Genomic DNA, 17,085 nt, shown 5'->3' on the forward strand with positions numbered 1-17,085 from the left:
CCGTGTCACAAGGCTCTGTCACAAGACTCACTTGAGCAGATTGGTAGCAGTAGAAGACCCCCAGTCATCTCCCACAAGCACCCCGTTTTACTGAGATTGGTGTTCACATTGGTCCCGGCATGATCGACAGCCCGATGAACCCAGACAAGACTAAGATAAACTACTTGTCCTCCTGTAGAATAAATATTTCAAATAAAGTCAACCCAAGAAAGTCAAGCCAAACAGCTATTGATTGCTAAAAGCTTGAACTTAAGCCCAATGAATATTCCAAAGTTCACCTCCATGCAGCTTGCCTAAATGGTGATCAATATGCAATTACTGCCCCTTTAAACGTGTCTTATGCTGCCTACCTGAAGAAGGGTTTCACTTTTAAATCCTTTGTTTCTTGAATTTGCTTAGGCAGAAAAAAAGAGAGAGGCTGCGCTACTCCAGAGGCCTTTGCCTTTAGTATATCAAACAATTCTGTCTTGTTCGTGAGATGGTTTCAATGTATGCTGAATGGTAACTGAAGGTGCCCTGTGCTGTGATCGTCATTCATTTCAAGAGGCCTTTTCCTAGTGACTAAACAATGAGGATTTTGTATCTCAGTTTCCTAATTTCTGCCCTAGTCATCACCTTTGTAAATTCAGATTTGTAAAGTAGGATGCAAAAGTCTAGCTACAGTGAAAACAAATACATTATTTGTCTAGTTTCCTTTTAGAATTTCATCTTGATGCACAAAATCCTTTCCTGCTGAATTTGGAACGTTGTTTACTCTGCTCCCGATGTTTAAGATTTTTCTGTTCCTCTCAAATGCACCTTTTTTATACAGATGCCACACTTGGAACCGTTTGCCATTTCTCACTTGCACTGTTGCCACAGTCTCCTCGCTGTCCTCCCTCCCCCAGACTCGGTTGCTGCAGCCCCTTCATCTCACTGCTGCCAGTGTGAGCCTTCTGGAATGCGTCCATCTGCCGCCTCCCCCACTGACGCCTCTCACACCTTCTCAGTACCTATGGGATGAGCAGGTTCCCTGGGGGCAAGTCTAGAGGCCTGAGGTGACAATGTCTTGTCACCTGTCCTCAGTCATCTTCCTCCTCTGGCCATTCACATCCACCTCTAATTCCCAAACCATGTGCTGTGTATCCACCACTGCCCCAGTGTCACCACTGTCCCTTCCCTTCCTGGCAGATATGCTTTAGATTCAGTGCAAATGTTAGGCACCTGCCATTTGACACCTCTACCTCTTACCTTCTTGGACGTAATTTCTATTACTAAGGTTATAGAAAATTACTTATATTGCTAAAAGACAGGGACCTTGTAATCTCTGGCAGCTGGACTAGTTAGTGTCTGCTGGGTAAAGCATGCTTACTAGTAGCCTTCTTTTTCTCAAACTCTGAGACTGAACTAAAGGTCATTTGTGAGTATCTGTGAATTGTTTTGATTAATCCATAACAAGGAGAAGAAATGTAGGACTGTTAATAATACACCCTATTTTATTTCCTTGACAATATTTCTTATCAAGCACCTTAATTTCTCTTTGTCTCCTGCAGTTAGAACATAAGGTGCATGAGATCTTTTATCTTCACGGGAGAGGTAGCCAGTAAATATTTGTAGATTGAATAATACAGGAAGATAAATTATATGTTGATTTGTATTTTTCCCTGATTATTTCACATTAATTTGGCCTCCCCAAATAGATCTAATTTTTTTTAAGCAGAAGCCATGTCTTTGTTTTCTCTTGTAGCTATCACAATACTGAGTAAGTGCTCAGTAAACATTGTGTATTGGCTTGGTTGATTGATTTGCAATCTGTACCAAGATAGGACATGACTGATTTGCTCCTCTCTACCTCAGAGTGTTAAAGGAAAAAAACTAATGTTATAGAAAAGTATACTCCTGTTATGGTTTGGATCTTAAACGGTCTCTGAGGGCCCATATGCTAACGGCTTTGTTGCCAGTACTGTTGGGAGGTGGTGGATCTTGAAGAGGTGGGGCCTCGATGGGCATGGCAGCCCACGCCTCGGATCCCAGTTACTCAGAAGACTGAGGTTGGAGGATCACAAGAATAAGGCCGGCTGGCCAACTTAATGAGACCCTGTCTCTAAATGAAACTCAAAAACAAAAAATAGCTGAGACATAGCTCAGTGGTAGAGCATCTGCCTAGCACGTGCCAGACCCCGAGTTCAATCCCCAGTACCACAAAAGAATACAAGAGGTGGGCCTAATGGGAGAGAGTCAGACCCCCAGCCCCGGCTGCCATGAAGCAAGCGGCTCCTCCTTGGGCCCCTGCGGTGACATACTGCTCCATCACTGCCCCAAACATGGGTCCCAGCAACCATGAACTGAAACACCTGACACCACAGGTCTGAATAAGTCTCCCTCCTGATAAGTCATCGAGGGTTTTGTCACAGCAGTGGAAAGCTGGCTACACTTAGAAAAGTGTCTGCAAGAGCAGTCGCCCGTGGTGGGATGGTCATCCTGTGATCTTTGGCTTCAAAGGAGGGATTCCCTTTTATTTATTTTTTTAGTAGTTAAATTTTTCCAATTCTAAAAGTATTATATGTTTATTATGGAAAAAAACATAATAAAAATAGAAAAGAGATAATATACCAAAGAGATATACCAGTAGCTGATAAGTGCATGAAAAATTGCTTGATATCGTTAGTTAGCGGAGAAATGCAAATGAAAAGTACAAAAGATACCACTTCACACCCACTAGGATGAGTAGAACCAAAAATTCAGATTAGTGTTGGAAAAGTATGGAGAACTCAGAATTCTTACATGATGCTGATGGGGATGTACACGGTGCAGCCACTTTGGAAAACAGTGTGGCAGTTCCTCTAAAAGTTGAACAGAGTTCCCACATGTCCCAGCATTTCTACTTGCTCAAGAGGAATGAAAACATGTCTCCATAAAAACATGTACACAAGTATTTATATCGGCATTGTTCATAAAAGCAAAAGGGAGGAAGCCCAAATGTCCATCAGCAGTTGATAGACAAATCCTGGGTTAGCTATAGTGGTCAGCCAGAGAAAGGAATGAATCACTAACGCATGTGCTACAGCGTGGATGAACCTGGACAGTAGTATGCCAAATGAAAGAAGCCAGTCACTGGGCCCCAAGAATACATGACGTCATTTACTGGGAATGTCCAGGCGAATCTGTGTAGACAGAACGCAGATCAGTGATTGCTTAGGGCTAGAGAGAGGGCCGCTCAGGGTGTGATAACTAAGGGGTACATGGTTTCTTCTCAGGGTGATGAAAATGTTCTATAATTGGAATAATGGTTACCTTTATCTGGAATTGACTGCAATCCATTGAGTTGTGTATTTTAAATGGGAGAATCATATAGCATGTGAATTATATCTTGCTAAAGCTATTAAAAAGAAAGAAAAAGGAATAATAAGTCATCTATAATACCACCATCCTGAAATAATCTCTCTTAGAATTTTGATCTCTTTTCTTTTTTTAATATTTTTTTTTTTTTGGTTATAGGTGGACACAATGTCTTTTTTTTTTTTTTTTTAACGTTATATGGTGTTGAGAATCAAACCCAGGGCCTCACACATGCTAGGTGAGCGCTCTACCTCTGAGCCACAACCCCAGCCCATGATCTCTTTCTTTTTAACACACCTTCCATATAATTGTGGATTTGCTTTGTATGAAATTTTAAATATTACCTTTTGTATTTACTGTAAACTGTAAGAATTTATTTGTACTTTTACAGACTCCTGATTGTTAACAAGTGTGTAATATTCCATTTCAATATAATATAATCATTTTCTCACTTTGGGCGGTTTTTTCTTTCCTTTTTTCCTCATTTATGAGACTGAAATAAATACATTTTTTTTAAAACATTGGAACTTCCCCTTTAAATGTCTCACATGAAACCTCTTCTTTTCCAGTGAAAAGAAGATCTCCCGGAGCAGCGCCCTCAAAGTGCTGGATCATGCCATGATCGGACCCGAGGGCACGGACAATTGCCATAAGTTCGTTGACATTCTTGGCTTACGAACCATCTTTCCTCTTTTTATGAAATCTCCCAGAAAGATCAAGAAGGTGGGGACCACGGAGAAGGAACACGAAGGTAGGAGGAGTTGGCGGGAGGGGTTGGCCTTGTCGGGGCTTGATGAGGAACTGGGAAAATGGATGTTACTTTGAGAAACTGCAGGCATGTGGGGAGTAGAGTCTGGAGGGGAAGAGCGCTCCTTTCCCTTTCTGTCTTCTGATTTCTGCCCACGTGGAGCAGCAGCTCAGACCCGGGCCCTCACATCACACGTTGGGCTGCTGTTTGAATCCTGGTGTTTCCAGCTGCTTCCGGCCTGTTAATAAGTCTGTGTGGGAAGCTTTGTTTTCTTCACTGCAGTTCGTAGCGAGGTGTCTCTCTGATGGAAGACCCTTTTGAAAAGAGTAATGAGGTGGCAACACATGTCACCTCTGGAGTGGTGCTTTCATGTATTTCTGTATTAAAGTATGATTCAGCCAACATCAGGAATTGCCGAAATAAACTATTTACAGCCCAGGTTCCCCTTTTTATGTTTCTCCTCCCCGATGGCGCACACTCCCAGCAAAATGCTGCCATGAATTGCGATGCTGTAACCAGAGTAGTTACTGCTGGGCCAGTCCCTTCCTGCGACTGTCTAGTGGCCTGCCACGTCCTTCCCCCAGTAAAAAGCCGCAGTGCAATCCAGAAGGCCAGGATTTATGAGCGTTGACAGCTCCACTGGAGGCTAGCAGACACTTGCACCAGGCAATTTACATGGTTGGGTGGTTATTTTAAAGAGTGGGAAGGGCGAGGAGGGGCAGAGGTGGTGTGTGAGGTGGGAGGAGAACGCACCCAGCTCGAGAGCTTGGTTGTCAGAAGCAACATTGGTCGCGAGGTTGGGTGAGCCGTGTGTCAGTGACTTGTGGAATTGGCATATGTATCTAGTATCTTTTTCATTCTTCACCCTCCTGGATAAAAGTTTGAGAGCTCTTGTCTTTGTCTACTCAAATTACTGTGTTTTGTCTCTGCCATCTTGGAGTAGCTAAAGGGAAACTAGTGTGGCCCGTCTTCAGAGATCTCCTCTAGTGCTGTCCTCTGATAGATCTCCAGAGAGCAGAAAGTCTGGCAGGGACAGGGAGGAACGGGCAGAATGAGATCAGGGGGAGACTGCAGCGTGCGTCAGATGACACGTTGACCAGATGCTGCCTGGAACAGCCTAATCCTCCGCCAGCTTTTTTCCTTTCCCAGTGTAACTTACTGGGGCTGTGGGGTAGGGCATGGGGTATCTGGGAGATGTAGGAGATAAAATTGTGCCCTTCTCGGCAGACCTGCCACCTTCCTGCCCCGCTATGTAGGCCCCACAGCCTGTGCAGTTGATCCCTGTTCCTTCAGTTGAGGAAGGAACCAGACTGTGCTTCTGTGCTGGCCAACTGCGTGGCTTTAGAACCTCTGTTTGCTCCCTGAACTGCGTTGTCCTTCCTGATGGATAGAAAGGGAATGAGACTAGTGAACGGGGAGCTCTGCTGTCTGCACTTTCAGACTGTGAGGCCCAGGCCCTACTGTCAAGTACACTATGAAAGTCCAGGTGCTCCTCAAGGACTGCGCTGTGACTGACCTGCTGGCTTCTGCTGAGAGACTCGTGCTGCATCTGAGCGTGCTTGAAGAGGGGGTGAAGGAAACAGCCCTTAGCTGGCTCTTGCTCTGTGTTGCTGGTACTGAGAAGAAAAAGAAGTGACAGATTCAGTGAGCAGCTGTTTTCTTTCTGAAAAACGTGCCCGGTGGCGTGCTGGTAACAGTACATTGGCTTTAGAGTACCCACATTAGGAATTGATAACATTATATTAGTGAGGGCAATGGCTTGGCGAGACAGCTCCTAGAAGGCGTGTGGACGGTAATGCTTGAGGCTGAGCTCTGCATCCTGAATGCACCCCACCCCAAGCAGAGCGGGCCTCTGGGAGAAGGCACAGCCCCCGCCTCTTGCCACCTCTTCCTGCTGCTGCTGCTCCTGGCAAATTAGTCTCCAGACTGCAAATGGTAGGGCGAGAGGGAGGCAGAGCCAGACTGGGCACATCTAGTGAGGTTTCTTTGTTCTGTCGTGTCCTCTAGAGAAGTTCTGTGCTCCGTACCTGCTGGCCATGCTGACGTTAGCACACCAGGATCATGTGCTGGTCTAGAGAGCCGTCGCCTCTGGCCAATAGGAGGACTTGTGCCCTGCCCAGCTTATCCCGCCCAGGCTTCTACTGTGCTTTCCTCCGCCTGCAGGGATTTTTCTCTGACCTGTCTGCCTGGTGCCTTAGTCTTCCCTCAGTCCTTAGTTTTGATGTCCCTTTCTCTGGAGTGCATATCATGTGCCCCTAAACTAGGTTAAAACCTAGGACTTTATCTCAATAGCAGTTGAGATTATAGAACCAGTGGCCTTGTTACTTCCGGGTCCCCTTGCCTGGGACCATGCTTGACATGTAGTAAATGCACAGAAAATGTTTACTAGGTGCACAAATGAACAGCTACTTCCCCGAAGGATTGTCCCCTGAGGACAGACATGTGTTTGGGACTCTCCCCAGAACCACACAGGTCGACGTCCACATGGTTGACTTTAGTTCACCGACAGTTGTCCGTCGTCTGCCTGGAGTAAGTGGTCTTTTACCCACTTGCTTGGAAGCAAATATGAGTAGGTCGCTAGCCCTGTTTGCCTTTGTCTCGTTGGTTTGGTGGGGATGCTGAAGGCCCCCTGGAAGCCATGCCCTTGAGATACCTGCGGTGCGCAGGACCTCCCCACAGCTGAGGCTGTCTGTGTGGGACCCCTTATTTCCACAGGACGATTCCTCGGTCTGCCAGCCCAGAGCTCTGCAGAGCTGCCCTGCACGCTTCCTTTTCCTCATCGAGCCTCAGGGGCTCGTCACCCATCCTGGTTTCCCTTTCTGAGTCCACTCTGGTCCATTCTCAGCCCCTGTAACCTGAGGACCTTCCCAAACTCCTGCAGTAGCAGCGCAGCCCGCTGTGGCACAGAGGGGTGTACTGCGGGGGAGCTGCGGGGTCCTCGGTCTCTAAGCTTCAGTCGCCGCGTCTGTAAAATAGTGAGGCTGAATCTACCACACGGGAGTGTTGGGAGGTCCAGGCGACATAGACAGCTGGGCCATCCTTTCGGTCATCCATGTGTTGATTTTGACTAAGGGTCAAAAATAGTCGGGAAGAAAGAGAATTGTGCCTGCTGGGCGAGCCTGTGCTCCTCCTCTCCTTGTGCCCTGAGCACCAGGGCAGCTCAGCTATTGACAGCATTGACATGGTGTTAAACATTATAAATAAGTAATCTGGAGGTGAGCTAAGTATATGGGAGGTGTGCCTAGGTGATATGCAAATGTTCTGCCATTTTACATAAGGGACTTGAGCATCCAAAGATTTTGATATCCGCAGAGGGTCCTGGAGCCCGTTCCCTGCAGGGATGACTTCATGTGATTGTCATAGACCAACAATAAAACAGGATCCTTAAGAAGTGTTACTTCTGTAGCAGAACTGCCTCCATCCTGGCGTCCGTTCCTTTTTAGAGGTCAAGGGAAGGCTTGGCTGGGGGAGGTCTGGGGGGGGGCTCCTTGCTCCATGATAATGTGCGGAAAGGGGCAAACTCCTCCTCCAGAGCAGCGTCCGGGCTCATACCATGCTAAATAGTGAGGTGACATAAAACAGCTAGGTTCCCAAGGCCAGCAAAAGGGCTCCAGAGGGGAGAACTTCTAGATTAAGGTGACTCTAGAGGAGGAAATAGCAAAAACTGCCTTATAACCTAGAATTGCTGGTAATTTCGTTCCTCTTTTGTGAGTTGGGGTGGAGAAGGAAAAGAATTATTATAATTGAAATCCATTCAGGTTTGCATAATAAAACCTTCAGAAATAGATCAGGGGAGGCACTTAGCTTGGGGGATGGGTTGGAAAGAAGTAATTTGCCCTTGGGTGCAGGAGCGTGACTGGCTGCCTCCTTGGTTTTATGAAGAAGGCACAGTGTGGACGTCTCCTTGGTGCTCACTGCTTCAGAACAGGAGGGAAGAAGAAGAGAGCTGGGATCCAGAAATGGCATCTGACCTTTACTTCTCGTCTCTTTATAAAATTCTTATTAAAATAGGTCCAATTTTCCTTGTATTGCCTCATTAGGTAGGTGAGTTATTGAGTTTGTAGCAGTTCTAGTTAATTGCGCTGTTTTAACATGGTTCCCCTGGAGGCTGTTAAGAGCTTTGGGGGGGTGAGCCGTGGAGCAGCATGTAGGTGTGTGGAGTGCCCGCCAGGCGCGAGCACACGTTTCTACCTTATCAGCAGTGACAGCAGTTGATAACAGGTCAGTGCTTTAAAGAATACTTTTCTGTCATCCGCCAAGAACTGTGAGTGCGTCTGGGGGGCCCCACGTGTCAGGAAGCCTGTAGTTCCCTGGTGTTTCTTGGACTCCGAACGTACACCACCCACCAGGGTTAGAAGAGAGAAATGGCAAAACCTTCCCGAATCAGAGGAGAGGGAGGTTAGCCAGTGCAGACAAAAGAGAAACACTTTACAGGTCTCCGTGGTGGGTTGTGCTGATGACCTAGCATTGTTTGGGGACAGCTATTATCTGGGCCCCTGCTATGTTCCAGATAGGACAAAGACCCAGGGTGTGGCGGGTCCTGTGTGGGCAGGGAGTAGGTGGAGTGTCCGCCTTGGGAGGATGCCCTTCCCAGGTCTCCCCCTCTGGATCCCCGTCCTCCTGTCCCCCAGCCCCTCGTTGTCACGTGAATCAGTGGTGTCTGTCACTCCACACGCTAGCACAGAGGTCTCTAACCTCCTCTGTGCTGTTGACTCCCAGCTCTTCAACCCCGTTTTCTTTGGCATAGCTAATAACCAGCAGGTAGCGCCACATATATTCAAACTCAGCTTGTTCAAGGCCTTACCTGTCCCTTCACTGTCCCATCCTTTTCTGCTTTTCCTGCCCTGGTAAGTGGCACCACCCACAGCAGAAATCAATGCACTGTGCTTAATTCTGTATTGCCACAGGTCCCTGGTCTTAGGCCCTGTGGTTTCTGCCTTATAAAAACCTCTAGGTCCCGTCCTCTCCTTTGCCACTGTCTCTGCCCTCACCATCTCTCTGAACTTGACTTACCAAGTCTCCCCGCTGGCCCAGTCGTCATGCACTCCCAGAGTCTCAAAGGCACCAACCTGGGTGAGGAAGACGCTCCCTCAGCAAATTTACGGTTTAAGGAAGGGGGAAGGTGGACATGGGAGAAAGTGATTTGGGGGATACTTTTCACAAAGCTGCATTAGCAACTACAAAGACATCAGACTGTGCTTGGTTGTTCAAGGCGGCAAGGAAACAGGGATACTGAGAGCAGAAGGTGCTTCTGGTGGGAGGGAGACGGGACGAGGGCTGACCCTGAGAGCACTCGGCGTTTCCAGAATGTCTCTGCTCATCTGGTCACATTTGAGCCTTACAACAGCCCTCGAGCTCCAGGTCAGAGTTCTTTCTCATTCTGAAGATGGGGAAATTTTGAGCCTCAGTGAAATCATGACTCTAGATCCCACAGTGGGTGAGAGGCTGAATGGGGACTCGGGACTCCCTCAGTTTCTGATCACGAATCTCACACTCACTTCAAAAAGACTCTGCCATTGGTCTTTGCTCTCCTGAGTCCAGACCAGCTTGCTCCTCTCTGAATTGCTGAAGACTCTCTGATCCCAAGACCTTGGTTCTGATGTTGGTACTGTGACACATCATCATGGTGGTGGAGACTCACTTATCCCTTCGAGTTGCACAGTTATTAGAAGCAAATGGCAAAGTGACTTGGTGAAATTTTTGTTAGGCATTTCTAGTGTCATAGTTCATGGTAGATGCTTAGTCAATATTGGATGAATTAATATATACATTTATTTAGCACCCGTGGACCATGTCCGGGGATTGATGGGATTAATATCTACCTTTGGATATTGTGAGAATTAAATCAGTTGACTTCTGCAAGTCTGACGTAGCATGGGAGTTTGTAAGCATTAGTTTATTACAGATCACTGTTTTTACTTATTTACTTATTGGGCAAAGAACTTTATTAACTTTATTATTGCTTCAAACTTTATTCCTAGGCTTCTTCAGCTTAGTTAGCTGCAAAGACTAAATTGTGTATAAGCAAAAACTGAAAAGACTTGCAGTGTCCAACGGGCTTGGGCTTAAAAATATTAGAGATCTAGATCTTATCAGATCCATAAACAAAACAATTTTAAATGAAGGACTTTGATCCTTCAGAGAATTCTGAAATATCAGCTGCTCTCATAAGCCTTCCCAGAATTCCTAGGACACTCCTTCTTCTGAGCTGCCACAACCTCTAATGTAACTTTGTCACACCGTGATACCTGGGGTATTAAAACTGACCCAGTGGCCATCCTGCATCCCCGAGTGTGCCCCTGATCTCTGCTGGTCTGAGACTCCCTGAGCGTATAAGATAGAGCTCCCGGCAGCAGCTTCTTCAAATTTATCTTCCTCAGAAGTTAATCAGCTCAGTTTGCCTCATTCTTAGAAGCCTCAAGAGAATTCTCCACACGATCTGGATCCTCCTCCTCTTCCTCCTCCTCCTCTCCAGTGCAAGTGGTGCTTTTCCATCCACAGATGATTTGGGCAGAGCTTCAGCTGGTGTCCTTAAGCTGGTCAGACAATCTGCACCAGCTGGGTCACTTTTCTGTCAGTCACTTTGTCCCAGCATGGCCTGTGACAGGGAAAGTTCTGCCAGAGGATGCAGGATGGCCACTGGATCGGTAGGGTGGTCACAGTGGACCGCTGTTCCTCTTCAGTACCAGGGACACTGCTCACCCTAACTGCTTTAAGGAGAACTGAAGTTCTTACTCATCTTCTGCAGCTGCTCTGTGAACGCCACCCTCTGTCACCAGCGGTTCCTTCCCACAGAGCGCACTTGTGCCTGCGGTCTGGCGAGCTTTTCCTGGCTCACGACGGTTTCTTTCATCTTCTCAGAGCAGAAATGGGACCGTGCCGGGAACTCGGGTTGGCTCTTGGGGAGTCTCAGACCAGCAGAGATCAGTGCACACTCAGGGATGCAGGATGGCCACTGGGTCAGTTTTAATACCCCAGGTATCACAGTGTGACAAAGTTACATTAGAGGTTGTGGCATCCCAGAAGGAAGAGTGTCCTAGGAATTCTGGGAAGGCTTAAGAGAACAGCTGACATGTGAGAATTCTCTGAAGGATCAATAGTCCTTCATTCTTACACCATTGAGGGAGTGGCAGAGGGGACACGGGCAGTGGTGGAGACGTGTTTATTTATTGTGACATGGATGATTAAGAACATGGGCTTTGGAGAAAGATGGGGCTCGAGTTTGTGTTTTGGTCCTGTCATTTACCAGCTCTGTGACCCTGGAAAAGCTGCTTAACCTCTCTTGAGTCTTTATTTCCTCAGTTGTAATACTGGGATAATCTTAGAGGATATATCTCATAAGGATGACATGGAGACTAAATTAAATAATACAGATCAAATGTCAGTACAGTCCTTGTTTCACTAGTGTTAGTGGCTAGAATAAGGATGGGTTTCCAATTTATATTCCTCTTCCTTCTACCCTGTTAGCAGTTGGAAACACAAAAAAATGCTCTTCCTACCCAAAATCTGCTAGTCTACTCTAAACCAATAGTATATGGAATAGAAAATAAAAACCTTATCAGGGAGGATATACCAGGGAGATCCCTGCTGCTCTGTTTAATCTGTAATAGAGATTTCAGGGATTTTTTTCTTCCTTTTTTTATTCCTCAAGCTTGAAAGTCACCAAAGTTAGTTGTAGTCAGAACAATGAGCAAGTGAGGAGTGAATGGTGTCTAATTTTGAGAACCGCGGACACTTAATGTTAAACAGGGGTGAAGTGCCTTGCCATTGTTTTTTGTGCGATTTGAAAACCTCATAATTGAATAGTTTGCGGATCAATTCCTGCGTTCTGCCTCCAGCTGCTTGTCTCATTCTCGATCTCTCACAACAGAGTGTGGGACGCAGCAATCACAGAGTGTTTGGATTTGGGGTTCCTGTCTTCGGGCTGGAGGGGACGATTCCCATTGTGGCACATCTGCTTTGCTAACTGGCCCAGGTCATTAAGGGCTTACCCACAGGTCTTTCCAACAGAGCGTGGCATACTTGTTTGCCTCTGAGGAAGACGGTGAGACAGGATGTATCTGCCATCCTAAAAGCAGCTCCTAGGGTGGGGAGGAGACAGGCCGGCACACATTTATTGAGCATCTACCAATACACTCCTGCTCTGTGGATTAGGCATTTTTGTCTTCTTTTTACAGATGAGTGTTAGGTGGCCACTTATCAAATACTTTTAGCAGGTAAATGACACAAGCAGAATTTGGACTTAAGTCAGCTTCTAAAGCTGCTTCCAACAGCAACTGCCTCCCGGGATCTTCTGGTTAGTAATTCAGAAGTCACACAGGGTCGTGGGGGGATTTATATAGACAGGCAGACCTGGTTTCCGATCCCATCTCTACCCACAAACTGGCTCCTAGCCTTGGGAAAGTTGTTTCTGTCCTGAGATCTTGAATTCTTCAATCAAACAGGTCTGATAAAAACTTCCCAAGATGTTGTTCAGAGTATAAAGAGTATGAGTGTCCTATATGGTCTCTAGCCCTGGATACTGCATATTAGCTTCCTTTCAGGAATATCCTTCTCTCTCTCTCCAGTTTCCATGTTTCCATGTGGAGTCCAAACTCTTTTGCTTTTGTGGGTGTGAATCTCAGCTGTGAACTGGGACTGTAGAAGAGCAGGCTGGATCACCCAGAGAGAGGGGGCAGCCACTGTTTATCATGATAGCCTAGTACTATCAGTTAAGATTCTGGCTATTGTTGCCCTGTGAAAATCCAGCCCTACCTCGATGAGGTACCAGACTCCTTCTGTTTCAAGTTCCCATTCAACACAGCTTTCTCAGAGAGTCTGTTTCTATGGATATATACCCAAAAAGTGAGGCCTCATTCATTCTTTTATTAGACAACCACTAGTCCCTGCCTTGTCCCAGGCTTGGAGTTCTAGGTAGAAGGTGACCAAGCTCCCTGTCCAATAGGGAGACATAGAAACCCACATTTGTATTACAAGGTAGAAATGGAAGATGAACGAGCTCGCAGCCCCGCTAGGAGACCGACATAGGAACCTGCATTTCTGTTCAAGGTAACGAGAAGGGAGCCTGTGGCACCCTGTGAGGTGTGACACCAGAACAGCTCCTCATCTAATCTGGTAACTGTTGGAAACAGCCCCACCTGGGAAATGTGGTGTCCTGGGCCAGACCTGTGGCAGAAGGTAGCCAGGTGAAGGAGTGCCAAGTGCAACAAGCAACACCTATAAAAGTTGGAGGGGCGGGCTTTAGTGAGCCTTACCCCCGGCTGCCCATCAGCGTCATGTGGAATCTCGTGGGCAGCGCAGTCTTTGGGACCTGTGCTCAGAGGGCCTGACTCCACCAGTCTGTGTAAAGCCAGTGGGTCCGTATTTTCCCTCAGCTCCCCAGGAGTTACCCTCTGAGACCAGCCTGGCACCAGGCCTTGGTGACTAGATCCTGGAGTGACTAGGTGATTAAGCAGAAGAACCCTGCAGGGCTGAGGACTGACCAAGTTAATCTGCAGGGGACTCAAGACAGTACTGGCAGCTGGAAGCACCCAAGGTGTCAGTAGTCATTGGTGTGCGGGTACTTATTTGTTTACTTTATACTAAAAAAGGACTATCACATTTTTACAGTTCATAAGTATGACACTAATTTCAGATATTCTGACTGTTTCAGCTAATTTAGCAAAAATTCAATTTTGATATTGAGGGCCTGGGTGGGAAGGGTGAAGGAGAAGCATTTATTACTCCTGTTTTTCTTTCACATTTTTCATTTTGCCAGGTAGAAGTGTACTTCTATAGCGCAGCATTAGCAGAATTCTTACTCTGGAAGTAGAAATTTCTACTGATGTATTTGTTATTTGTTCAATAAGACTCTTGTTGATTTTCATTTATAGTCTTTTAAAGTTTTATAGAAGTGACTTAGTTTGTAATTATCTTCTTTACGCAAGTAAAACAAGTACTAGCAGAAGAGAAGCAACAGTAGAGAACTAGCCAGGACATTTTAGGTTATTTCTCTAGCCTTTTTAGGTGGTGCCAAAGTAGAGAAATAATGTAGGAAATAGGCAGTGATTAACTGTGGGCCATGTTTTTTTAAAATTTAACTCATAATCTCAACTAGGATGTGCTTCCCGATGTTACCATTTGGGGGCCGTTTTTGTTCTTAGTGCTCTAATAGGCATTAACAGACATTATCTTATTTCACCTAATTCTCACAGTGACTCTGAGCTGTCTATTATTACCCACACTCCGGCAGGTAAAAACCCTGAGGCACAGAGAACTTGTCATTTTTCCGAAGGCCGCAGATATGCATGGACCTGCTAGGTATTTTCCTATGGTTTCCAAAAACTGAATCACAGACAAAAGTCTTTTTTTTTTTTTTTAAATTACAAATGAAGGTTGCTCACTTGTAGTGAGCCCAATTTAAACTGCTTAGTGTCTTTTCCTATATAATTAGTCAGTAGTCCTGCCTCTAGTACTGCATATAAATAACCTCCAGGTGGACTTGAGGCTAAGGCAGGAAGATCTCAAGTTCAAAGCCAACCTTAGCAACTTAGGGAGGCCCTATCTCAAAAAAGGGCTGGAGACATGGCTCAGTAGTTAGCGCCCCAGGTTCAGTTCTTCATACAGAATAAGAATAATAATAATAACCTCCATGTCTCAGTCCCAAACACTTTGCCATATGTAGTTCCGGTCTTCAAGATGTGTGACGTCTGCCCACTGTATCCTCTCTGCTGGTGGCCATGGCCTTCCATGCCCAGGCTCAGTTTCTGCTCCTCACAGGCCTTGTCTGGTTACCTGTTACCTGCCCTTCAGAAAACATGTTCCTGGCACTGGCCTCTGCCCTCCCTCTGTTGGCGCCTCTTTCATTTTCAAATGAGACATCCCTCTGTGGCTCTGCTACCTGCCTGGCCACTATCTCCTAAGGAGCTTTGACAAACTGCACAGGCCTGAGCCCATCTCCAGAAATTCGAAGGACTGGACATCCTTTTTTTTAAAGTCTCCAAGTCTTGTTGTTCAGCTGATGTTGAGGATGCTGGCCAGAATGCCCAGAGCACAAGCCTTAGTCAGCCTCCCTTTTTACTTTGTCTCTCTGCCGAGAGATGCTCCACGTGTGGGTCCTTTGGGGAGGCTTACTAAGAACAGCTTTATTGCTTTTGCTGAATATGAATAAAATTATATAAAAAATTCAAATACTGTGGGAAAAGGATGGAGGAAAAGTAAAAATCACCCCCATGCCCCCCATCCAGAGTTAATTGCTGAAAACATCACGGATGCCATCCATTCAGATATGTGCTGAGGGTGGGAGTTGTGTCTGGGCAATTTTGTATAAAGGGAATCATGACGTGTATGCTCTTTTGTGACTCCTGTTTTTACTCACTCTTTGGGGACATTAGGCAGGAGGGAGCCTTTTAATACAATTAGCAAGCTAGACCAGATTTTTAGAAGGCAAGATAACTTTCAGGTTAAAGGATTAGGTTGTGGAGGTGACAGCAGTTGAGAGAGGTGATCTCTGCTTGGCTGGTAATTGTGGCTCTTCTGAGTATTGAGAACACGCAGGGACTTCGGGGTGGTAAGGAAATGAGTTGAGGACTGAAGGCTAATGTGTCCAGGTTCATTTGGTTATAGCACAAGAAGAGGAAGTGAAGATGCCTCTCAAAGGGGATTTTTTTTAACATGTGAATATTCGAATGTGTTAGACATGTTGGCGTCTAACAGAAGATGTAATGTGGAAGAGAGAAAACAAAACAAACTTGTATGCATTTCACTGCTCATAAAGAACACAATTACATGTGTGAGACGTTTGTTAGTGTCCTTCTTCCTGGGCTCCTGTAATATTGGATGTGATTTTTATATGCAGCAACCTGCACGTTGCTGGGGAAATGCTCTGTGTATTTAATCATGTTGCAGTCTTCCTTGTTTGTTTGTTTTTTTTTTTATAGTAGGAAAATGTCTTTGGCTTGCTTCTGTAGCCAGATTGATTTTGCTTGTGGGTGTCCAGATGCTGATGAGCTGTAATTAGCATAAGAAGGAGGCTGGAAAGATGTTGAACATTCTTTCCAGGTAGCCAAACAAAGGATCCCCAAACGGAGATTATTCTGGAGATTATTCTTTGGTATCAGATTGGAGAGAAGCAGCCCTTTGCTCTTCTAGATGAGCCTACTGCGGTGGGGCTGACAGGTCCCCACTGAGGCTGGGGTTGGAGAGCCCTGCTGTGAATTGGGATGGGGTGATTCGCCACAGCTGAACTCCCCTTGGTGAGCAGTAACTCTGAATCCCCTGAGGAGCCTGGGCTAGCTTCAGAAGACTGGGCTTGTGTTTGTGCTTAGACTCTGTTACTTGGAAAGTCATTTATTCTCTCTGAACCCCAGTTTCCTCACCTTTAAAATGGAGACAGTGGTGTTTCACAGCGTGTGAGATTTGATTAAGATAAGTCTGGGGAAAGGGCTCTGTATCCTGTAAAATGATATGGAGGTGCGGAGTGGCCGACCACGGTTTCCCCATTTCTTCTACATCCCTTACACTTTTCCTTATAACACTTTTTCCCCCTCATCCCTGACTCCCAAGTAGAAAGAAAATGATTGTTAATTTGTTCCCTGTTTGCTTCAGGGTTACCATGAAATAAATAAAGCATATCATTTTGATAATCACTAAAAAAATATGCCTACAACTTTCTTAAATGTATTGATTACTAATAAATCATGTCTATGTTAAGTATGCCTGCTGGCTGGCAAACTCCGGGAACAACCACGTTTGTTCGCCTGGTTAACAGGGTGATTTTCCTACTAATGACACGTCTGCTGGTCCAAGGCTGCTATTGATGGTAGCGGTGGTGACTCACAGTTATTGACCATTGCTTTGTTCCAGGACGGTGACACAGATGTCATTATTCCTTACACCAGCTCCTTGTGGGATGTCTTTCTCTTGTATTATCACTGAGGAAGCAACCCCAAAGTAATAAGTGCTGTCTCAAACTCTACACACAGTTTAAATTAACTTCTATGAGAATGTAAAGGCTTAAATTCTTATACTGTACTTTGTCT

General features: G+C 45.9%; 1 protein-coding gene across 2 annotated transcripts in view; it reads left to right on the forward strand.

The window, feature by feature from the left end:
- Ctnnbl1 (catenin beta like 1) overlaps positions 1 to 17,085 on the forward strand; it is a 154,374-nt gene that overhangs the window by 91,349 nt on the left and 45,940 nt on the right. For both annotated transcript variants that reach the window (XM_078051765.1, XM_005329851.4), the window contains exon 11: positions 3,888 to 4,069. In XM_078051765.1, coding sequence (XP_077907891.1) covers positions 3,888 to 4,069 — 182 coding nt within the window. The remainder of the gene's footprint in view (positions 1 to 3,887; positions 4,070 to 17,085) is intronic.

This window comes from Ictidomys tridecemlineatus, chromosome 5, assembly GCF_052094955.1.
Source record: "Ictidomys tridecemlineatus isolate mIctTri1 chromosome 5, mIctTri1.hap1, whole genome shotgun sequence".
Lineage (NCBI taxonomy): Eukaryota > Metazoa > Chordata > Mammalia > Rodentia > Sciuridae > Ictidomys > Ictidomys tridecemlineatus.